This window comes from Triticum aestivum, chromosome 6D, assembly GCF_018294505.1.
Source record: "Triticum aestivum cultivar Chinese Spring chromosome 6D, IWGSC CS RefSeq v2.1, whole genome shotgun sequence".
NCBI lineage: Eukaryota > Viridiplantae > Streptophyta > Magnoliopsida > Poales > Poaceae > Triticum > Triticum aestivum.
In genome coordinates, this window is record NC_057811.1 from 81,187,656 (window position 1) to 81,211,421 (window position 23,766).

The 23,766-nt window shown below is 44.0% G+C and overlaps 2 protein-coding genes across 3 annotated transcripts; both read left to right on the top strand.

The window, feature by feature from the left end:
* Nucleotides 1-4,101: 4,101 nt before the first annotated feature.
* On the top strand, nucleotides 4,102-16,375 carry LOC123143696 (probable histone acetyltransferase HAC-like 1). Of its 2 annotated transcripts, XM_044562652.1 has the most exons (16): nucleotides 4,103-4,917; nucleotides 5,309-5,414; nucleotides 5,508-5,784; nucleotides 6,170-6,670; nucleotides 7,115-8,904; nucleotides 9,399-9,695; nucleotides 9,788-10,066; nucleotides 10,968-11,096; nucleotides 11,179-11,379; nucleotides 11,534-11,676; nucleotides 11,758-12,070; nucleotides 12,199-12,338; nucleotides 14,382-14,460; nucleotides 14,531-14,920; nucleotides 15,309-15,526; nucleotides 15,645-16,375. In XM_044562652.1, the coding sequence occupies exons 1-16, from the start codon at nucleotides 4,703-4,705 to the stop codon at nucleotides 15,751-15,753; spliced, it is 5,187 nt and encodes a 1,728-aa protein (XP_044418587.1). In that variant the 5' UTR covers nucleotides 4,103-4,702; the 3' UTR covers nucleotides 15,754-16,375. The 2 variants fall into 2 exon arrangements, with proteins under 2 accessions (XP_044418586.1, XP_044418587.1); XM_044562651.1 differs by having other exon boundaries at nucleotides 4,102-4,917; nucleotides 5,309-5,784.
* Nucleotides 16,376-20,219: 3,844 nt separating this feature from the next.
* On the top strand, nucleotides 20,220-22,918 carry LOC123143697 (ribosomal RNA small subunit methyltransferase H). Its single transcript, XM_044562653.1, has 5 exons — nucleotides 20,220-20,615; nucleotides 20,775-21,050; nucleotides 21,141-21,209; nucleotides 21,721-21,913; nucleotides 22,208-22,918. The coding sequence occupies exons 1-5, from the start codon at nucleotides 20,244-20,246 to the stop codon at nucleotides 22,600-22,602; spliced, it is 1,305 nt and encodes a 434-aa protein (XP_044418588.1). The 5' UTR covers nucleotides 20,220-20,243; the 3' UTR covers nucleotides 22,603-22,918.
* Nucleotides 22,919-23,766: the final 848 nt, after the last annotated feature.

Genomic DNA, 23,766 nt, shown 5'->3' on the forward strand with positions numbered 1-23,766 from the left:
ACATATCAAGTGAATCAATATGATACCCCAATTGTCACCTCAAGTATTCATACCGCAAGACATACATCATGTGTTCTCATCTCTGAATATTCAATCCGACATGACAAAACTTCAAAGGGTAAAGACTCAATTCATCACAACAAGAGTATAGAGGGGAGAAACATCATATGATCCGACTATATTAACAAAGCCCATGACATAGATCACGAGAGAGAGAGAGAGATTAAACACATAGCTACTGGTACAAACCCTCAACCTCGAGGGTGGACTACTCCCTCCTCATCGTGGTGGCCGCCGGGATGATGAAGATGGCCACCGGAGATGATTCCCCCCTCCGGCAGGGTGCCGAAACGGGGTCTAGATTGGTTTTCGTGGATACAGAGACCTTGTGGCGGCGGAACTTCTGATCTAGGGTAACCCCGATGGGTTTCGGAATATTTGGGAATTTATAGTGCAAAGAGGGGGTGCGGGAGGCCACCGAGGTGGGCATAACCCACCTGGGCGCGCCAGGGGGGCCTGGCGCGCCCTGGTGGGTTGTGCCCCCTCGGGGCACCCCCCAGGTGCTGCTCTGGCCCAAAGGATGTCTCCTGGCCCATAAGAAATCATCGTGGAGTTTCGTTGCGTTTGGACTCCGTTTGGTATTGATTTCTTGCGATGTAAAAAACAAGCAAAAAACAGCAACTGGCACTGGGCATTGGGTCAATAGGTTAGTCCCAAAAATTGATATAAAGTTGCTATAAAATGATTGTAAAACATCCAAGAATGATAATAAAACAACATGAATACTTTATAAAGACGTATCAACATCCTTGATACCATGATACACGACAATCTCCTTGTCCATACTAGCACGAAACCTAACCAGGCATGAAAAGAATCACATGATATATGCATTGCACATGACATTAGCAATGCAACCACATCTAATAAGAACATGATGCCCATGTCTTTACCTATCCTACAGTAAACTCACATTCGTCTAATTTATTATCCTTTTTCCGCATTCAAGATCTAATCCCACATTAAATTGAAAAGGTACAACTTCTACACACTAAAATTCACTTCGGTCCATGTTGCCATCGCATCCACAAATACGCCCCCTATAGAAGTCCACACCTTTTCGGCCAGGGAGAGAGAGAGGCAGACATATGGGATTGATAGTGAACCCGCTAAACGCTAAACCACAGCTTCTTTTGGCAGAAAGTTACAACAAGGGGAGGTTTCTTTCCCCCCTTGCACGCATCCTTGACACCACGATACACGACAATCTTCTTTTCCATACTAGCACGAAACCTAACCGGACACGAAAAGAATCTCATGATGTGCATTGCACATCACGTTGACAATGCAACCGCTTCTAATAGGATCTTGATGCCCATGTTACACATCCTGTTGTTAACTCACATTCGTCCAATTTATTATCCTTTTTCCGCACTGAAGATCTAATCCCATATTAAATTGAAAAGATACAACTTCACACTAAAATTCACTTCAATCCATGTCGCCATCGCTTCCACAAATAGGACCCCCTACAAAAGTCCACGCCTTTTCGGCTAGGGAGAGAGAGAGAGGTAGACATATGGGATTGATAGTGAACCCGCTAAATGCTAAACCATGGCTTCTTTCGGCAGAAAGTTACAAAAAGGGGACGGTTTCTTCCCCCCTTGCACACATCCTTGGCACCATGATACACGTAAATCTGCTTTTCCATACTAGCACGAAACCTAACCGGACACGAAAAGAATCTTATGATATGCATTGCACATCACATTGACAATGCAACCACACCTAATAAGATCTTGATGCCCATGTTTTTACATATCCTGGTGTTAACTCACATTCGTCCAATTTTTTTCCGCGTTGAGGATCTAATCCCATATTAAATTGAAAAGATACAACTTCTACACAATAAAATTCACTTCAGTCCATGTTGCCATCACTTCCACAAATAGGACCCCCTACAAAGGTCCACACCTTTTCGCCCAGGGAGAGAGAGAGGTAGACATATGGGATTGATAGTGAACCCGCTAAATGCTAAACCACGGCTTCTTTCGGCAGAAAGTTACAAAAAGGGGACGTTTTCTCCCCCTTGCACGCATCCTTGGCACCATGATACACGACAACCTTCTTTTCCATACTAGCACGAAACCTAACCGGACACGAAAAGAATCTCATGATATGCATTGCACATTACTTTGACAATGCAACCACATCTAATAAGATCCTGATGCCCATGTTTTTACATATCCTGTTGTCAACTCATATTCGTCCAATTTATTATCCTTTTTCGGCGTTGAAGATCTAATCCCATATTAAATTGAAAAGATACAACTTCTACACACTAAAATTCACTTCAGTCCATGTTGCCATCTTCCACAAATAGGACCCCCTACAAAAGTACACACCTTTTCGGCCAGGGAGAGAGGTAGAGGTAGACATATGGGATTGATAGTGAACCCGCTAAACGCTAAACCGCGGCTTCTTTCGGCATAAAGTTACAAAAAGGGGACGGTTTCTCCCCCCGGCACGCATCCTTGACACCACGATACATGGCAACCTCCTTGTCCATACTAGCACGAAACGTAACCGGACACGAAAAGAATCACCTGATATGCATTGCATGTTACGTTGACAATGCGCAACCACATCTAGTAAGATCCTGATGCCCGTGTCTTCACATATCCTGTTGTAAACTCACATTCGTCCAATTTATTATCTTTTTTCCTCATTGAAGATCTAAATCCCATATTAAATTGAAAAGATACAACTTCTAGACACCAACATTCACTTTGGTCCACGTGGCCATCACTTCCGCAAAATAGGAGCCCCCTACAGAAGTCCACGCCTTTTCAGCCAGGGAGAGAGAGAGAGAGATAGAGATAGACATACGAGATTGATAGTGGACCTGCTAAACGCTAAACCGCGACTTCTTTTGCGCAGAAAATACAAAAAAAGGCGGGACTGTTTCACCCCCCCTACACGCATCCTTGACACCATGATACACGACAACCTCCTGGTCCATAATAGCACGAAACGTAACCGGACACGAAAAGAATCACATGATATGCATTGCACATCACGTTGACAATGCAACCACATCTAATAAGATCCTGATCCCCATGTCTTCACATATCCTGCTGTGAACTCACATTCGTCCAATTTATTATACTTTTTCCGCATTGAAGATCTAATCCCATATTAAATTGAAAAGATACAACTTCTACACACCAACATTCACTTAGGTCCACGCTGCCATCACTTCCGCAAATAGGACTCCCCTACAGAAGTCAACGCCTTTTCAGCCAGGGAGAGAAAGAGATAGAGATAGACATACGTGATTGATAGTGAACCCGCTAAACGCTAAACCGCAGCTTCTTTTGGGCAGAAAATACAAAAAAAGGCGGGGGCAGTTTCATTCCCAGCGTACACGCATCCTTGACACCACGATACACGGCAATCTTCTTTTCCATACTAGCACGAAACATAGCCGGACACGAAAAGAGCCGCATGACTTGTATCGCACATCACGTTGGCAACGCAATCACATCTAATAAGACCTCGATGCCCAAGTCTCCACAAACGTGAAGTTCGTCCGTCCAGCGTTTTTGTTTCGCACCAGAGATCCAATCCCAAAACAAAATAAATAAATTTTAAAAGACACAACCCATCCACACAACCAAAATCCACTTCACCCCCACCACCCCCACCGTCACTTCCCCAAACCGGACCTCCTGCAAAAAGACCCCCGTCTTTCCAGCCCAAATGCAAGAACCGGGAGCCCCCCTTCCCATTTCCCAATAGGGGCCTGTGTGTGGTCTCTCCCTCGCCAGCATCAGCATTGGCGCACGTGCGGCAAAAAAAAAAAACCCGCTCGAGCCGCTGCGCTGCCGCTGCAGCTGCTGACTGGACTGGGCCTGCCCTCCTCACTCGCGCCGCACGCACGCGCACCAGCAGCATATACCGGTGCGCCTTGCCGTTTTCGCCACACCACACCAGACCAGATCATCCGCCCTGCGCCGCCGCGGCCCGGGCCCACCCCGCAGCGACCGCCCTCCCTCCCCACGAGTCCGCGCAGATCCGCGATTGGTCGACGTCCCACTCCTCCCTCCCCTTCCCTTCCTCCTCCTCGAGCCCTCCCCCCGCGTCGACAATTCCCCGTCCCCCAAATCCCAAATCCCCAATCCCCCGCGCCGCCGCCCCGCTCGCCGTCGTACGGATTCCGCCCCCGCGGCCCCGGCCGGCCCCCAATCGCCGTTTGCCGTGGAGGCGGGGTCCCCTCGCGGCGTCGCTAGCCCTCCCCGCGATTCTAGGGTTTCGGGCGGGGTTGCCCCAATTCGCCGGCCCGGCCCCGTGCCTCGTTCCCGCGGGTGCTTCCGTCCGCCCCGCGCGGGTCCTGATCGCTCGCGGTCGCGCCTGCTCCTCGCTGCCGCTCTGTCCACTGCTGCTGTCTGGTATACAGTGCGCTCCGTATGCTGAAAAATTGGGCTGGGTTTTGTGCCTGATTCAGAGAGGGCTAGGTGGTTAAATTCTCGCTGACCGACCCTCCAGCAGGAAGAAATATTGCAGCTTTTGAAGGGTTTCCGCAGGCCGCGTGTGCCCGCCTCGGGAGGGGCTGCCGCTTCTTTCAGCTTGCTCGGCGCCACGCCACACAGCGCTGGAATGACGTCGCCCGCGCTTGTCTGAGGCGCGGTTGCCAGCGACAATGAATGTGGGGCAGGCGGCGCACCTGTCCGGGCAGATGTCCGGGCAGGGGGCGCAGATGAATCAGGTTGTTGGCGGTGGCAGCGGTGTCGTCGGCGCTGACGGCATGCCCCTGCCCCAGCACCAGCACCAGCAGATGCAGGATGGCGTGGGCCTTGTTGCCCCGGGGGTCGATCAACAGTTTGCGCTCATGCGCTCCAATATGCGTGACAAGATGTAAGCACTCCACACTGCAAACTTCTTTCAGTGCCTGCTCTAAGGAAAGGAAAAAAAAACTTCTTTCGGTGCTGGGTTATGTATATTTAGTAGGCGCTAGCGCGGGTGTTAATTAATTGTACTGCGTTAATGCGGCCTATCCTTATCAACGTTTATACGGCGAATATGTATTTCGTTCCCAAAATTATAAAGGTGATCACACTTTCTCACGCAACCAAAGTTTATGACTTTCCTTAATTCACAAGAGCCCGCATATAAATCTTGGCACTGGGGCGCAGTTGAATCACCTTCCCGACTAAAATTTTAGGTTCGCCGCCATGGCTGATGGTTCGAATCTGATAGAAAGTAATGGCATGTCTTTTAAGCCTGATACTTGTTCGTAAATTGGCAGATATGAGTATATAGGAAGGAAGCAGACATCTGCTGACTGGAGGCGGAGGCTGCCGGAACTCGCAAAGCGGCTAGAGGAAATCTTGTTTAGAAAATTCCCAAGCAGGGTATATTTCTCTATTTCCTTTTTCTTTTTTACTTCTTGTTTGGATCTAGCAAAATTTGATCTCACAGTTCCATCATTTTGGCTGTTTGAGCAGAATGAGTACTACAATATGATGAGGCAACCAGTGGGGCCACAATTGCAGTTTGCTATCAAGACCTTGAGTGCTCAGAACCAACTAAATCAACAAAACCAACAAATGTCAAGGCAGATGGCATCTTCCTCTGGTTATAGCACAATGATTCCAACACCTGGTATCACACAAGGTGCAAGTGGAAATTCTAGAATGTCTTATGGAACAGACAATATGGGTCTTTCCTCATCTGGTGCAGGCATGGTTCCTCAGAATGCCAACATGGGTACCTCGATGCCTGGTATGGATAGATTAACTTAGCTTCTGCTCATATCATTAGGGCTGTGTTGTACCTTAACTTGAAATTCCCTTGTAGCCATGCTGTAGGGTTTCTAGCCTAAGTATCCAATGCCCAGCAGTATATTCGGCAAAATTCAATCTATGTGGTAGAAAAACACCACATCTTTTGGGAGTCTTGCTTAATAGCTTGTATTTAAAAAGAACATCCACAAATAGCTTATATATCCATGACCCAATTGGGGCATTTCTTTCGAGGTCTCTGTTGTTTATAATTGGAAGATTATTTGTGAGAAGCTGAAGCATATGTGGTTGCCTGCCACTGTTTGTTCTCATTTTTTGCTGGTTCATTTTACATGGCTCTACTTATTTTTAATTGCTCCTTACAGGTACAATGTCTAACGGCTACCAGCATCTAACTACCAGTGCCCCACTAAATTCGACCACAAATAGTGTCCCATCTACGATGGGTCCAGTGGGTATTCAGCGACAAGTAACTCATATGATCCCAACTCCTGGATTCAGTAATCAACAAAATGTACCTACTAATTCTGACTATTCAAATGGAACTGGATATTTCAATGGTGAGTCAGCTATGACACCACATATGCAGCAGCAGAAGCAATTTCAAAGCAACCAGAGTAGCCATCAAATACAGCATATTGGGGGACACAGTAATTCTGGAATACATTCAAGCATGCTGGAGAATTCTTCTGCATTTGGTTTATCAGATGGACATGTGAATGGTGGAATGGGATTGCATGGGTCAAACACGCAAATTACAAATAGAAATGCAGCACCAGAAGGATATATGAACATGTCCTCTTTTGGAAGTTCGCCCAGACCTTTGCAGCAACAGTTCAATCAGCATCCAACACAGAGAATATCAAGTATGTGTGCTGACGTGTCCTATCTTTTATTGCCTTATCATCGTGGCTTGTGCCATAATCTTGAAGTCATGTTCATGAAGGGTGTATAACAAAAGCTAGTGATGGGTTTATTATTCGTTTGCAATATGTTCAATTTCTAATTATCCAAGTCATTTGTACAAACTAACTTTGTTAGAGCATTGTTGTTAGGGAACAGCTAAAAAGTAACACAAAGCCTTACTTTAGTTCCTTGCTATTGGAGTCACTGGCTTTATAATTAATGTGTTTGCTAGAGTCCTTGAACCTATGGAGGGTGAAAGTGTTATTGTTTCCACCGTAGTACCAATGATGTGAGTTTCCGTATTGACAGACACACGTGCACAGTCATGCATAGCGAAAATGCAAAATTCATATCGTACCCTCTTTACGATGACAAACTAAATTGTGCCGTTTTTTGTTGTGCAGCATCAGTTGACATGGGTGGTTCAGGAAGTTTCTACGGTACTGGTTCTTCTGCTTTAGCAACAGCAAATAATCAGAACATGGGTGCTGCAAACTTGCAGTCTAGATCAAGAATGAATTCCATGCTGCTTAGCAATCAGCTAAACATGCAATCCATTCAAGGGCAGCCACAGATAAAAACTGAGGTTTTGGATCAGTCAGAAAAACTCAATTTCCAGCCATCTCAGTTGTCTCATGAACAACTACTCCGACAGCAGCTTTCAATGCAGCAACATCAGGTGCAGCCAAGTTCCCAGTTTGTGCAAAACCAATATCATCTCAATCAACAGATACCAAATTCACAGCATCAGCAGGCTATGCTGAGGAGCAATTCCTTTAAACAGTCTCAACTGAATTCCAGCCATTCTATGCAAGTGTCAGAACAGGGAACTTTGCCACACACCGAACTAACATCTTCACAAGCTACTGAACCTCCTGCACTTCCAAATTTCCAGGGTCAATACCAGCAAAGAAGTGCTCACGATAACGTCAAAGGTGCGCAGGTGTTTGGACATCTTTCTGGATCTCAAAATTTCAGTGCTTCTGGTTCTCACGATTCTCAGCCATTGTTGCACCCTAATCAGCAGCTTGATGTTAGCTCGAATGATGTCAGTTATGTTTTGAAAGGAACACAGACAGAGCAAATGCAGCAGCACCAATGGCGGCCTCAAACAATGGAAAAGGTTCCTATCAGTAGCAATTTATCTCTTGAAAAGCAAATGCAGGATGACTTTTGTCAGAGAGCAATGGCCCAGGACGGAGCACAGCAGCCATTTTCATCTGACTGGCGTGTTTCTGGTTGCACTGTGACCTCAGTTGACCCTGCACTGCCAAAGCTCCCCGCTGGAGGATTGGAACAGCCCACTGGAAATATCAATTACCTCCGTCAGATGAGGTGGTTACTGTTGCTGTTTCATGCAAAAGGATGTTCTTCTCCTCTTGGTAGTTGTAAATTACCTCGTTGTGTTCAGCTGCAGGATTTTGTGAAGCATTTGGACAACTGCCAAAGAAAAGATTGTCCACAGAAGAAGTGCAGTAAGTCAAGAATGTTAATTGAGCATTATAAGACTTGTGTTGATGAGCAGTGTCCTGTATGTAGTAATGTAAAGAAATTTTTGCGCCTCTCAGCTGAACATGCAAGTAAGCAAAAAGTCCCTGAGCCTAGAAAAGTTGCTCAACAGAATATGACTCAAAGAATCATGAATGGGGTAGACAGTGATATAATGGACATTGACCCAGTGTCTGTTGAATCCTTTGATGGTCAGCCATCTGTTCCAAAACGTTTGAAGATGCAGCCCGCGTCACCCAATGTTCCAGAGCATGAAATACTTAGAGCCTCCAATCCTCAGGTGAACCCAGGGTTTGTACTACAGGAATCACATCCCGAGCTGCTTGAGCAGAATAAAAAGACGGCATACATGAAAAGAGAGTTGGATGTAAAGGCTGACATGCGACCTCTGCAGAAGCCCGTAAAGATGGGTTATGGTGCTGATGGAAATGTGCCTACAGCGAGGCACAATGTCATTCCTACTGTTTCAAATGAGATGAAGTCTCATGTCAAGCAAGAAATCTTGCCGGTTGACAAAGGGGCAAGTGAAAATGTTCATGAGGTTAAGAATGAAACAAATGATTCAACAGAGGCCACAGCACTGAAATCAGGAAAACCAAAAATAAAAGGTGTTTCATTGACCGAGTTGTTCACTCCAGAACAAATCAATGCACATATAGAGAGTCTAAGGCTGTGGGTGGGCCAGGTATGTCTTTTACTTAATAAACTGCTTTAACATTGGGTATTTTTTTCCCGGAATTACCAGAACAGTTGTCAAGTAAATATGGAGATGAGTAGAAAGCCTTTAATTTTCATGAAATGTGTAATATGTGCTTTAATGTCCTCATTTACACACGGAAACATCAGAAAGCTTACTGTTTGTTTGTATTTCCAATGGGTGAAAAAATATTTCCCTCCTTCACTTCTGCACATAATGTCTAACTACTACGTAAGCTTGCACAAAAATTACTGCGCTGTCGCTTTACCAAACTTTAATTACTAGAAGTTGAACTATGTCGAACCAAAAGAAAAAAAACCCTTATCTTCATGAGATAAATGTTGCATGTTCTTTTTTGTGTATGTGTGTTTTTGTGCAAGTACTCTTAATCTCATCATGCAGTTGTCATGATGAAAACTTGTACTGTAACCCTAATATGTGTTTTTAGAAGGAACAATTTTACATGTCTTGCCATTTGACAGAGCAAGGCTAAAGCTGAAAAGAATCAACTGCTGGTGTCTTCCGAAAATGAAAATTCATGCCAGCTCTGCAAAGTGGAAAAACTCACTTTTGAACCTCCACCCATATATTGCTCCCCTTGTGGTGCTCGGATAAAGCGAAATGCACCATACTATACTGTTGGTTCTGGTGACACCCGCCACTTTTTCTGTATTCCATGTTACAATGAGTCCCGTGGTGACACCATTGAGGTTGAAGGACAGAATTTTTTGAAGGCCCGATTTGAGAAGAAAAGAAATGATGAGGAAACTGAAGAATGGGTAAGTTCCATACCTCTGTTCTGGTGGTTGTATAACTACAATTTTGGTTATGCTTGATTTGTACTAATCTTTCTGAATGATGTGTTCCACAGTGGGTTCAGTGTGACAAATGTGAATGCTGGCAGCATCAGATATGTGCTCTGTTTAATGGCAGAAGAAATGATGGAGGACAAGCAGAGTATACTTGCCCGAATTGCTATAGTAATGAAGTGAAGTGTGGGCTGCGCATGCCTCTACCACAGAGTGCTGTTCTTGGAGCAAGTGATCTGCCAAGAACTGTTCTTAGCGATCATATAGAAGAGCGGCTTTTTAAACGGCTTAAGTGGGAGAGACAGAGTCGGGCGAATAATTCAAATTGTAGTGTTGATGAGGTTAGTGAAACTAAGTCTTGTTGGAAGTGCATGCGTACTTGAAGTATGTTATATGGGACCTCAACGTACTTTGGTAGTATATTACCTTATGTCACAAAAATATGCTACCTGAAAGTGTTATCTAAGTGCCTACCCACCATGTAAATCCTTAAAAAAATACCATGCAAATAATTGCAGCCTACTATAATGATTGCCCGGAAAAACAGAAAACAAAATGCCTGTTTAATTTTTTTTTCAGACCCCATTGCAACCTTTTCCATCAACCAGGATGAACTAGCAGTTTATTTAATTAATAGTTTTCCATCAACCTGGTATGTAATGAGGTGTGCCATTTTGGAGAATCGATTAATAGTATGAAATTGCCCATTAATTGCTCGGAAGCTTCAAGTATATATTAAAGGCTTACATGAAAAATATACTCCCTCCGTCCCATAATATAAGAGCGTTTTTTACACTAGTGTAGTGTCAAAAACGCTTTTATATTATGGGACGGAGGGAGTACCAAATTGTATTTATATTTAAAGTTTCAAATGCGGTCATATAGTGCAAACTTGTTGCTGATTGTTTACGACCCAATGAAAAGCACAGCAACAAAAAAATGGGCTACAAAATGATGGATGGCTTGAAAAATCAACTAGGATTGATCTTTTTGGCAGTTCAGAGACCCGAAGCGTATATGCGCTTTACTTAACTTTTTTACTTGAAGTATGTTCTATATCTTGATAATTTATGTGCTACTTTTTTGGACGATGGCTGGAAAAATCAACAAGGAAGTGGTTTAACTTCACTTCCTGTAATTTGGACTACACCAGATACCATTCATTTTGGCATCATTATGAACTATTTTGATAGAAATGTTCCCTCCATCACTTTTAAAGTCTAACTGTTCCATATTTGTTAGGTCGCCGGAGCAGAAGGTCTTGTGGTCAGAGTTGTTTCATCGGTGGATAAGAAGGTTGAAGTTAAACCACGCTTTTTGGAAATTTTTCAAGAAGATAATTACCCGACAGAGTTCCCTTACAAGTCCAAGGTAGGAAGTTGTACCTAAAGTATAAATTATGCTGACAACAGACTCTGATATCCATGATTCTGTTCCTGTGATTGTTTGGCAGGCTGTTCTTTTGTTCCAGAAAATAGAAGGCGTAGAAGTGTGCTTATTTGGAATGTATGTTCAAGAATTTGGTGCTGACTGCGCTTACCCGAACCAACGTCGAGTTTATTTGTCATACCTGGATTCTGTGAAATACTTCAGACCTGAGATTAAAGCAGCCACTGGAGAGGCCTTGCGTACATTCGTCTACCATGAAATTCTGGTAAGTTGCTGTATGCTGAATTTTAATCACAGTTGTGAATATTTTCTCTTGCCAGTCTGGTCAGAAAATTCCCGTATGAAACTATTAGATGTGATGCCTTCCTCTTTAAGCTAGCATTTTCCTACAATCTTACTCCAGTTATCTATGTGTACAGATAGGATATCTTGAATACTGCAAGCAGCGTGGATTCACAAGCTGTTATATATGGGCTTGCCCACCTTTGAAAGGTGAAGATTACATTTTATATTGCCATCCTGAGATTCAGAAGACTCCAAAATCTGACAAACTGCGGGAGTGGTAAGACCATTGATTGACACATATGTTACTCTGCTTACAATGAATTCCTGGTTGCATGATTTCTGATGTCTTCACACTCAGGTACTTAGCCATGCTTCGAAAAGCTACTAAGGAGGAGATTGTTGTTGAGCTTACAAATCTGTATGACCATTTCTTCATTACCATGGGAGAGTGCAAGGCTAAAGTTACCGCTTCTCGTTTGCCTTACTTTGATGGAGATTATTGGCCTGGAGCTGCGGAAGATATGATTAATCAACTGCGTCAAGAAGAAGATGACCGAAAGCTTCAGAAGAAGAGTAAGACAAAGAAAATTATTACAAAAAGAGCTCTTAAAGCTGCTGGCCACACTGATCTCAGTGGAAATGCTTCCAAGGACGCTATGCTGATGCAGAAGGTAAGCTTATGCTCTGGTAATTGTAATACTAGATCTCTCGGAGCCCCCTCTTTTGTGTTTGTGAAATTGTACTTGTTTGTTTCAGTTGGATGACATCTTTCTCATGAATTCGATTTTGATATATGCAGCTTGGGGAAACCATTTATCCAATGAAGGAAGATTTTATTATGGTTCATTTGCAGTATTCTTGTAGTCACTGTTGTATCCTTATGTCGTCTGGAAAACGCTGGGTCTGCCATCAATGCAGAAGTTTTTACATCTGTGACAAGTAAGTCAATTTCATAAACAATTTGACACCTGTGCTATAGAGGCCACATGTACTTATATACTATTCCCTCCGTTCCTAAATATAAGTCTTTTTTGATTCCAATAGACTACATACGAAGCAAAATGAGTGAATCCACACTCTAAAATACGTCTACTAAAAAGCACGGACACGGGGACGGAAAGACGGGGATACGCATACGGGGATACGGGATACGGCATTTTTCAAAAACAGCCATTCGGGGATACGTCGAGTATATATAAAATAAAATAAAAATATGCCATATAATATACAATTAAGACAGAAAATTAATGAGAAAGAGATCATAATAGAGGATATTGCCCCATTTGGTGTCTCTTTTATCAAGTGATGATTGATTGATCCTCATCCCCCCATGTCATGTTGTCATTGCAAGCTGCATCTATCTTGCAAAACACATCAAACACAGACAGTACAGAAGATTAGAAGACAAGACATAATTGGAAGACAATGCAAGCATGAGAAGCAGCAGCACCACCAGCATAAGCGGCAGCTCAAGCAAGCAGCAGCCAGCAAGCAACCTCCAGCAGCACAAGCAAATCTGAAGGATAAAAGAGGAAGAGGTTGAGGAAAGAGGAGAGGGGAGAGGCTGCTGGGTTACCTGCGAGGCTGGGGGTAGCACCAGCGGTCGCCGGTCGAATCCAGGCGCCGCCGGCGGCGGCGGCTTCGAGTCAAGGCGGCGGCGGCTTCGATCCAGGAGGCTGGCGGCGCGGGGAGGCTGGGAGGGAGCACTTCGTCCTTGAGACGAGAGCGTGCGGGAGTTCCTCCAAATAGGTTAGGTATACTGGGTTGGTCCGAGGCTGTTTTGGGCCAGGCCGTGTCCCAAACGTATCCCGCACGTGTCCCAGCGTATCCCTATGTTTTTTTCTTTTTTCAAAATCGAAATTCGGGGGATACTGCAAAGTTCGTGTATCCCGGCGTATCCCGCCGTATCCCCGTATCCTGCCGTATCAGAACGGCAGTTCGGCACTTGCAGCCGTGTCCATGCTTTGTAGTACGTCTATATACATCCGTATGTAGTCCGTATTGAAATTTCTAAAGAGACTTATACTCCCTCCGTCCCAAAATAAGTGTCTCAACTTTGTACTAAAGTTAGTACAAAGTTTGTACTAAGCTTGAGACAGAGGGAATATTTAGGAACGGAGGGAGTATATGTAATCACAGTTGAAATGAAAGCGATCTGTATGTACCAACAAGTTTTGCATTATTGCCCTTTCTCAGGGCCAGGTGCCTCAAATCAAGGCACTTGCATGGAAATTATATTTATTTTATAAAGCAGCAGTTTAAGTTGTAACATTTAACAAATATGTGCCTAAGGACGCTTTGTGTACACACACAAACTACTGTATCCCTACACATCTCGTTGTTGACGCCATGCATGATCCCTGTTCTTTCTGTTGCAACAAATTGTATCCATATCATCAAGATACCCAACAGACCAGGAAACGAGAAAACAAGGCAGATCTGCAAATCTGTTTCTCTTGGCACCCACAAAAACTTTCCACTGCCATTGGCTTCTACTCCTTGCCAATCCCCGGTGGCCATATCTCCTCCCCCCACCCTCCTTGATCCTATCAGGCCTCTCATGGAGAGGTGCCGTCTCATCAAACGTGTGGCTTAGGAGCAAAGGCTCAGCAGCGGTCATTGTGCAAGCCATGAAACCAGGACCCCGAAGGAGTCAATCTCTCCAGACCCAAGGTGACTTGCAATGAACCGGGGTGACTCTTGGGAACCCCAGATGACCGCTTAATCTTCCCCTGGAAAAGCAAGGGGGCCTGGTATCCACCCCAACCATGGCATCACCGGCCTAGCTCGGGGTGAGGTGACACCTTAATAACCCAGCTGACTGCCGAGATTGTTATGAAAATAACTACATGTGCTTGAAAATTGTGTATATAAGAGTTATCCTTGGCATGAATTGTTTGTAGTTACACAGCTTGCCATGTTAGACAAACCTTTTAGCCCTTTTAAAGTTCTCTTCGTGAATTTAGTATTTTCCTGTTGCAGGTGTTACAGTGCAGAACAACAGCTTGACGATAGGGAGAGGCATCCGAGTAATAGTAGAGACACACATAAGCTCCATCCAGTAAGTAAACAAGACTCATTTTTCTCTTTAGAGAAAGAGAAAGTTAGTAACATATAACTTGATGTCTTAGGTTGACATTGTTGGGGTGCCTGAAGAGACAAAGGATAGAGACGATATTCTGGAAAGTGAGTTTTTTGACACCAGGCAGGCATTTCTCAGTCTTTGTCAAGGGAACCATTACCAATATGACACCCTTCGCCGTGCTAAGCATTCGTCAATGATGGTGTTGTATCACCTACATAATCCCACTGCACCAGCGTTTGTCACTACATGCAATGTCTGTAGCCATGATATTGAAACTGGTCAAGGCTGGCGGTGTGAAATTTGTCCAGATTTTGACGTGTGCAATGGTTGTTACCAAAAAGGAGCAGTCAATCATCCTCACAAGTTGACAAACCATCCATCAGTTGCAGACCGTGATGCCCAAAACAAGGAAGCCCGGCAAATGCGTGTTCAACAGGTAAGCCCCTTCAGATGATTTCCACTAGTAAAATTGTTCCTAACCTGCGATTGTTGAAGTTGTGACTTTCTGTTTATTTTCATTAAAAAAACTTGACAGCAGTCTAGCTTAAATACCATTCTTTTTTATATTTACGAACGGAGGGAGCAATTGGCAGGCATTTAATCACTGTAATAATAAGCCAGAGCCTTACAAATTGGAAGACATAAATATTCTTCCAGCATTCTCATTTGTTCATTATAATATTGTGGAAACAGTCAACATGTGCATCTTTGCTTTTCGAGGCTGCAATATGTAAAGTAGTTATTGTGTATAAGTCATGTGCTCCACTACAATCCTTTTGTTAAATAGTTCCACCATTGATTTTCCTTTTACCATCATCCTGCAGCTAAGGAAAATGCTCGATCTTCTGGTACATGCCTCGACATGCCGCTCTGGCAGCTGCCAATATCCTAACTGCCGTAAAGTCAAGGGACTATTTCGGCATGGGATGCAGTGCAAGACGCGTGCTTCCGGAGGGTGTGCCCTGTGCAAGAAAATGTGGTACATGCTTCAGCTCCATGCCCGAGCTTGCAGAGATTCAGGATGCAGTGTACCGCGGTGCAGGTGTGTTGGCGCATCTCTCATTTGTCCCGCTAACCCCCCACCACCCCTGTGCTTATGCATACAGTATTTCAATCGTCTCTGGAGTAACATCTGACTGTTACCTCTGGTAACCATACAGGGATCTCAAAGAGCATCTTAGAAGGCTGCAACAGCAGTCCGATTCCCGGAGGAGGGCTGCTGTTAATGAGATGATGAGACAGAGAGCAGCAGAGGTTGCTACAACATGATTAGTTGCATCTGTACAGGTATACCGTCGTCGAAAGAAGATTAGGAAAGTGTGCAGGGTCTCAGTCCTCTCATCCCCCACACCAAGTCGAAACTTGGGATCGTTGAATTGGAGGATCCAGGTCGACTGATTGTCCTGGAAGATGGAAGAAGACGCTGGCCATTCTTCGCCGACGATTAACATAGGGGCTCGGAAGCCTGCCATTCTCCAAAGGAAGGGTGAAGGGCGCAGCGCACCACAGTAGGTGGTAACTGTTTGCGCCCTGCTGACTGCCGCTGATGTCGTCGATAGGAACCGGCCCGGCCCCTTGGGTGTGGTGATTCTTTCGTTTGACCTGTACTAGTTGGACTAATCTTGTTTTTGCTGCTTGCCTGCTCCGTCGTCGACCTTCATGTATAATAGGTCTCTGGATCCTCTATTGTTGAAAAACAATGGTTGTAGCTGCTGCTGTTTTGTTCCCCCCTCCGTTCTGGTTTCTTGTCGCCTCGGTCAGGAGGGGTATAGTAGGGAGAAAGAAGGTAGAGGGATGGGCACTGGACATGGTTCTGTTTATTTATGTCCCCCTCCCATTTTGTAGGACAAGTCTTTATTTTGAAAGTATAAAGGAAAGTAAATCCTGCGTCTTTCTTTGCCCCTCCTTTCTTGCAAGGTAATGCATGATCTTGATTTGTCCAGTCGGATCATCGTCACATTGGAAATTTTGAATGTGGGGATTCTTGTGCCATGACGAAAATTAGAGCTGTGCAGAAATCTGTACGGCGATTTGTCTGAAATTTTGCCATCCCAAGCATCCAAATTGGTCTTACAAATATTTGCAAATAGCGCCGTGCTTGCTTTCTTTTCCAGTGAAGTGTTGTGCTTGGTTAGCTATATGCAGTCATGTAGAGTGTAGCGTTTTGGTGCTCAACATGTAGCCCTTTATTTGAAATATTCAAAAGTTATAGTTCAAAGTTTAAAAAATTCTTAAACAAAATCCACATTGACATGGATATACACTATATGTCTTTGATTTGCGAACCACACAAAAAGTGAAAATCGTTGGTTTTATATAGTGAATGTGGTCAAAATCACCAATTTTTCTTTTTGTAGCTTGCGTGTCAATGTATTTTGCCATGAAAATATGTAGACACACGGAGTATACATCCGTACGATACTGTTGATTTGTTTCCAGAATTTTTGAATCAGTGAAACATTATTTTTGATTTTTTTCTAAAAAAAAAAGCTTCATGTAGCCTGAGCACGGAAACGCGTTTATGAGTTACAAAATAGGGCACTCAAAAGCAGTTTGAAGGTAACAAAAGAATTTTAAGAGCATTGGAAATTATGTTTCTCCAACAGATGACGTAAAATATGGCACCAAAATACTTCTTCTCCAACCGATGATGTACAATACTCCGAATATAAGTCTTTTTAGAGATTTATATATGAACTACATACGGATGTATAGACATATTTTAGAGTGTAGATTCACTCCATCGCAAAAAAAGGTGTAGATTCACTCATCTTACTCCCCGTGTAGTCTATATTGAAATCTCTAAAAGGACATATATCTAGGAACAAAGGGAGTAGAAAATTCCAATTGCATATATATTACAACAAATAATATCAAATGAATCTAAAACAAATGAAACGTAAGTATTACAGACATCTATATACCAATATAGAAGGACCCAACGGGGCAAATTCAATTAATCTCGATCATCAAACCATGTTAATCCAACAATCTAGATTGGTTCAAATTCAATGGTGAACACGCAATATGTTTAGCGTGTAAATATCATACCAAATATCAATATATGTGCTTATCATGTAATTAACACGAAAGTGATATCCTAGCTAATATCAGTGTGCAATTAGTTTCTTCCTAATATCAACGTGCATTGCACGTACACATTTACTAGTAAAATCAAATTCATCAGTTCACAACATCAAATTATTATATACTTCATCGATCTAGAACATCAAATTCAACACAAATAGTTCATCACACATAACAACGAAGTTCATCACACATGACATGAAACATGAGATACAACTATTGGTCTTGTTGCCCATGCCATGCCCACCACTCCTCAACGGGATCTTTTGAAGATCTTCATGCTCATCGGAATCTCAAATGTCATGGACACCTCAGAAAACATCGGATTCGGTCTTCCCTTCTATGTGGTCGTACCAGTTACCCCATGAGTACATAGAAGGTATAACCCAATCAAAATCTTTCTAGTGCTCATTCACAGTGACCATGTTGTGCATGATCACGCAAGCTGTGATGATGTACACCCTTCGTTTCTTTTTAATTTGCATATAAGTTTTATCTAAAGTCAAAGATCTGTAATTTGACCAAACTTATAGAAAAATGTATCAACATTCACAATACCAAATCAATATCATTAGATTCATTATGGAATTTAGTTTCATATAATGTAGATTTAGTATTCTAGATGATGATATTTTTTAATATAATTTGGTCAAACTTTATAAAGTTTGACCTGACACAGATTTTATACGCGGAGTAAAAAGGAACGGAGGGATTTGATCCCAAAAGCTAGCCGGTCCTCGCACAATAGCAAACTAGGTTTGCAAAATATGAAAAGCTCTCTCCACGTCTTTCCTAGCAGACCCTTGAGCATTATGAAAGTAGAGTTCTTTCTTACCTTGGGGGCCTGAAATTGGCTTCACAAAAGTAGCCCACTTCGGATATATCCCATCCGCAAGGTAGTAGCCCATGTTGTACGTGCGACCATTTGCTTGGAATTCCACCTATGGTGGTTCCCCATTGACTAACTTTGCAAAGAGAGGTGACCGCTGAAGCACATTGATGTCATTGCAAGATCCATGCATCCAAAAGTATGCATGCCAAATTCATGTCTCCTGATTCCCATGGCTTCATGAAGGATGGTGGCAACCTCCTTGTGTCATTTGAACTGTCCATGCCGTGTTGTTGGGAAGTTATTGCACTTACAGTTCATGCAATCAATGGAACCAAGCATACCTGGAAACCTGCAGGGTTTGTTCATCCCCAAAAGCCTCGCCATGTCTTGAGCATTGGGGGATCTCATTGTTTGACGTAAAAAATTGAAGTGCTCTCTACCATTGCCAAGTTACCATCAATGAAATTTGCCGGAACACCATGTGCGATCATGCACGATGCGACAATCACCTTCTGGATAGTGTTATGTCCAAGATTTCCGGTGCAATTCCTCCTTTGCTCAAAGACCGATTATGTTGCTTCACACAGTTTGCAATATAAAAATAACAAATATGGAGACATCCTAAACCGGTGTCAAAAGTATCGCCCTGGCTACATCTGATTTGGAGCAGAATAGTTGCTCATCAGTCTATCGTGAGCATCTTGCCTATCCCTCCGAATCGACTCATGGACGAAAACAAACCATCATGCTTCGACCTCTTATTCTTGTGCATCATCAAGATCAAAGCAGTGTCCTCCTCTTCAGTCATGTCACATTCCTCTTCAGACGAGGAATCATCCCACAAAAGAGGATTCAAATGAACTCATCTACAATACACTAGTTTTTATTACAATCTACTCATTTGTCCACAACAAAAAAGCGAGAAGGAAAATTTTGACCTTCTAGGCAATTCATTGAACACCTCGAGGATGAAACCATCTGGTTGCTCATCGGAGCCGAGGTGGTCACCGCATCGGGTGCAAATCGCATTGAGAGGGCCTCATAGACACCATCCGAAGCAGAAGTGGCTCGGCTCGGTTGTGGTGTTCGCGTGGTCAGCAACGACTGTCCGGCGACGGACCAAAATCGGCCCGAATCGACGCAACGGGGGACCCTGAATAGGCGCGCCGGCGGGGCTGTCGCGGCCATCCGAAGCGGCGGGTCGGTGGACCGGCGACAGTGTCGTTGGCGGCCGAAATCGAGTCGCTGTCGGGGTGAGAGGCGGAGTGCGGAGGGAGGAAGTTTCACTTGGAGGTTTGGCACTTGCACCACACAACTTTTGGTTTTGCGGCAACTGCTTGCGTGCTATATACTTACAACACAAGGGGTTGAAGTTCAGGTCTGCCTCAAACTGAGACCACAAAAATATAGAGAGGTAACTATTGGAGTATTATTTTGGATTGAAATGTTTTAAAAACAGTTTTCTTGGCAGCTGCCCTGCTATTATATATAGGGTTGTGGCTAGATCTCGGTCGAACCAAACTTAAAATCTCAGTCAAATGACAGAACACATAAAAAAGAAAAAAGAAAAAAATTAAAAGAAATTTTTACATGGATTTTCGTATAATATCTAACGACTATAGTATGAACTGAGACTTTGTTAAGTCTCAGTCTACTGGGATTCAGTAATCCCGTTATATGTATCCATAGACTACGAATTCGAACCAGCTGAGTTTGTTGTATCTGAAAAGCTCTGACTAGGCACCGAACCGATCTGAACCGTCCATCCGTGATCAGACGACGGACGGTCAACCTGCGGCGCACGCTATTTATCCTGTTCCTCGCGCGCTCGTGACTCCTGATGGCGACGGCAGCGCGGCGCCTCGTCCCCTTCCACCTCCGGCCGGCCAGCGCGCGCCCGCTCGCCGCCGTTGCGGCGGCTCCCCACAGCCGCAAGCGCGATGCCGTCTCGTGCAAATCCACCGGCAAGACCAGGGCGAAGAACAAGGCCAAGGACACCACCATGTGGCGGCCGCAGCGGCGGGAGCTGGAGGAGCACCTCAAGCGGCGCACCCGCTCCGCCGGCGCCTTCGACCCCGGCCTCTACCGCCGCCACTCCCACTCCCACCACGTCCCTGTCTTGCTCGGGGAGGTCCTCGCCGCGTTCCGCCGCCCGCTCCCTCTCCGCTCCTTCGTCGACTGCACCCTCGGTGCCGCCGGCCACTCCCTCGCCGTCCGTAATCCCTTTCCTTTTGCATCTACCTTTCCTTTGTCGTGGGAACAAGCTATTCGTGTTCAGTAGAATTGAATGCCTCTACTCGTTGCGGCTTCAGTGTTGCGTGCTCATTTGTGCCCATAAGCTGTTTGATGGAATGCGTCTTGGGGGTGACAGATGATGGAGGCGCACCCGGAGATGGAGCTGCACGTTGGCATGGACGTCGACCCCTCTGCGCTGGAGATTGGCCAGCGCCACATCGAGGCTTTCCTTGCTAGTAGGGCAACTGAGGAAGGAGGAGAAGATGCTCTGCAAGGGACACTGCGCGCCTATACTCACGTCAAGAATTTCAAGTACATCAAGCATGTTCTTGGTGGCGTTGACGAGAGCCTGGCGGATGGCTCGTCTGGAGTTGACGGTATCCTCATCGACCTTGGCATGTCATCCATGCAGGTAAAAAATCAGTAAAATGTGATGAAACTGATGCTAAGACTGCTAATTTTCCCATTCGCTGACCCAAATTTTTGGGTCTGCTGTGCGTAGGTTAACAGGTCAGATAGGGGATTTAGTGTGCTCAATGATGGTCCACTTGACATGCGCATGGACCCTAAGGTCAGTGTTGATTTAGTCTTACTTACAGCCTTACTGGTTATTTCTTTATTCTACTTATCAGAATGCACCATCTATGGATGCAATATTCTTTTTGCTACTTACTACAATCACGCAGTGTTGCAAACTTGCATGACTAAAGATTAAAACAACTTATATCTAATATTAGTCTGTCTTACTAAAGGGATCAATTTATTGGCAGATAGCATGAGCTGCAATTATTTAGATGCACTCGTATTCATAATGCCAATCACAGAGTCTATCTAGGAATTTGTAAAAGACAGTTGCACTTAGTTCATTTCTGTTGTGTTTCATTTTGTCTGTATTTACATGCACGAGTTCCAACTATTGAACTTGCCATGTCCAAAATATCCATGACTATTTTTGTGTGTGTTACTTCATGTTTGAGTCAATCTTGGTGAATTAGTAATGTCCAAATGGTACAACTCCACCTTGATATATGTTTTGTGTTACAGTTGTGTACTGCTTCTAACCTATAGCTGAAATTAGACAGGCAACTTTAACAGCAGAAGATATCTTGAACTCTTGGCCTGAGCTTGAAGTTGGGCGCATCCTCCGTGATTATGGGGAGGAAAGCAATTGGCAATCCCTTCAGAGGCGAATTGTTAAAGAACGGAAAACAGGGGGTTTACACTCTACTGGCGAGCTTGTCAAACTTATCCAAAGAACGTGCACCATTTCAGGAGGTATGTATGAAGCTATGATTATGATAATACTTTGAGGTTTCCTTCTATGATTGTGATAACACCATGGAAGTTTATATATATATATATATATTTGTTTTGCTCAATAAACTTTTGTGGAATTTACAAGAAAATAACGATTTCTTATGGACCATTTGATTTATGCAAATTTCTGCTTACTACTTTGTAAATGTCCTTAAGTTTATATATAACTTCTCTACAAAAAAAATAAGATTGTTATTTTTTCAAGCCGGAGATAATTAAATAAGAATCTCACAACAAGTTTATTAAGTACAGGACGGCAAGGCTGGATTAAAACTGCAACAAGGGTATTCCAAGCCCTTAGGATTGCAGTTAATGATGAGCTCCAAACTTTAGAAGACGCACTTCATTCGTGTTTTGACTGCCTAGCACCAGATGGCCGTCTTGCTGTAATCTCATTCCACAGCTTAGAGGACAGAATTGTGAAGCAGACATTCCTGGAGCTTATTAGTGGGGATGAAGCAGACGATGACGACGAAGACTTGGCGTGCGCTGATATTGATGATGAAGACGAACCATGGTTCAAGCAGAGGGTGCAAGGGACTAACGGCACCGTCCTGACAAAAAGACCGATAACCCCTTCACAAGAGGAAGAGAAACTAAATCAAAGGTGTAGAAGTGCAAAGCTCAGAGTTATTCAGAAGGCCTAAAAGGAAAGGAATAACGCTGGATACAAATTTGTGAAGAGATTATCGAGGCGGCAAAACATGCGATCGTCAGTTTCTCGTCTGCTCACCAGTAAGCAAACACTTCGAAATCGCCTGAACTTAGCTGGGGGGGGGGGGGGGGTGAATAGGAGGTCTTTGCTCCCCCCAAAGATGGGAACATGGAAAGTAGAGGGTTAGGTTAGTCCAGAAGTAATAATCTCACCGTGTTTGTACTTTGTACCATTTTTCCAACTTCACTCGTGTATATTGTACTCTGTTTGCCACCTTCTCTTGCAAGATGCGACCAATTTTTATGCCATCTGCAATTCTGCATTCGACATCTGAATTCTTTCATGTTCCCAGCGACCTGGGTGCTTGTTGTGTTGCTTCGTTTCATATGAGAGTTCTGTACCACTCACAACTTGTAGCGCCCAAGATGCAATTTTATCCTAATCACGTGATGAATTCATGATCGGGGCACAATCGCATTTCAAGCGCATAGCAAGTTGGTACCAGAGCGAATTGTCAAGAGGGGCCCATAAACCCTCATCGTGTTAGGGACGCAAAATCAACAAACATAACACCGGTATGACGGAAACTAGGGTGGCATGAGTGGAACAAAACACCAGACAAAAGGCCGAGCCTTCCACCCATTACCAAGTATATATGTGCATTAATTAAAATAAGAGATATTATGATATCCCAAAATATCATGTCCCAACATGGAACAACCTGCAACTAGCAACGCTCTAAGAGGGGCTGAAGCGGTAACATAGCTAAACAATGGTTTGCTGGGATGGTGAAAAGGTTAGAGGCTGTTTCATGGCATAATGGTAGGCTTGATAAACAAGTGGTAGGTAGCGCGACATAGCGATAGCATCGAGACAACTAGCATAGCAGAGATAGTAGTGAGATCCAAGGTGACGGTCATCTTGCCTGAGATCCCGCTAGGAACAAGATCGAATCCATGAAGTAGACGAACCATTGTAGTCGAACAAATCCTCACAATCGCAACATAACCGGGACTATCGAGAAGAAGCACAACCGGAAAGAAGTAAACAACACGGTAAACCAACAAGCATAAACATGGCATGATGCACAATCAAGCATGATGCATGTTCGGTTTAAATAGGCATGGCATGGCAAAGTGCAACAAACAATACTACA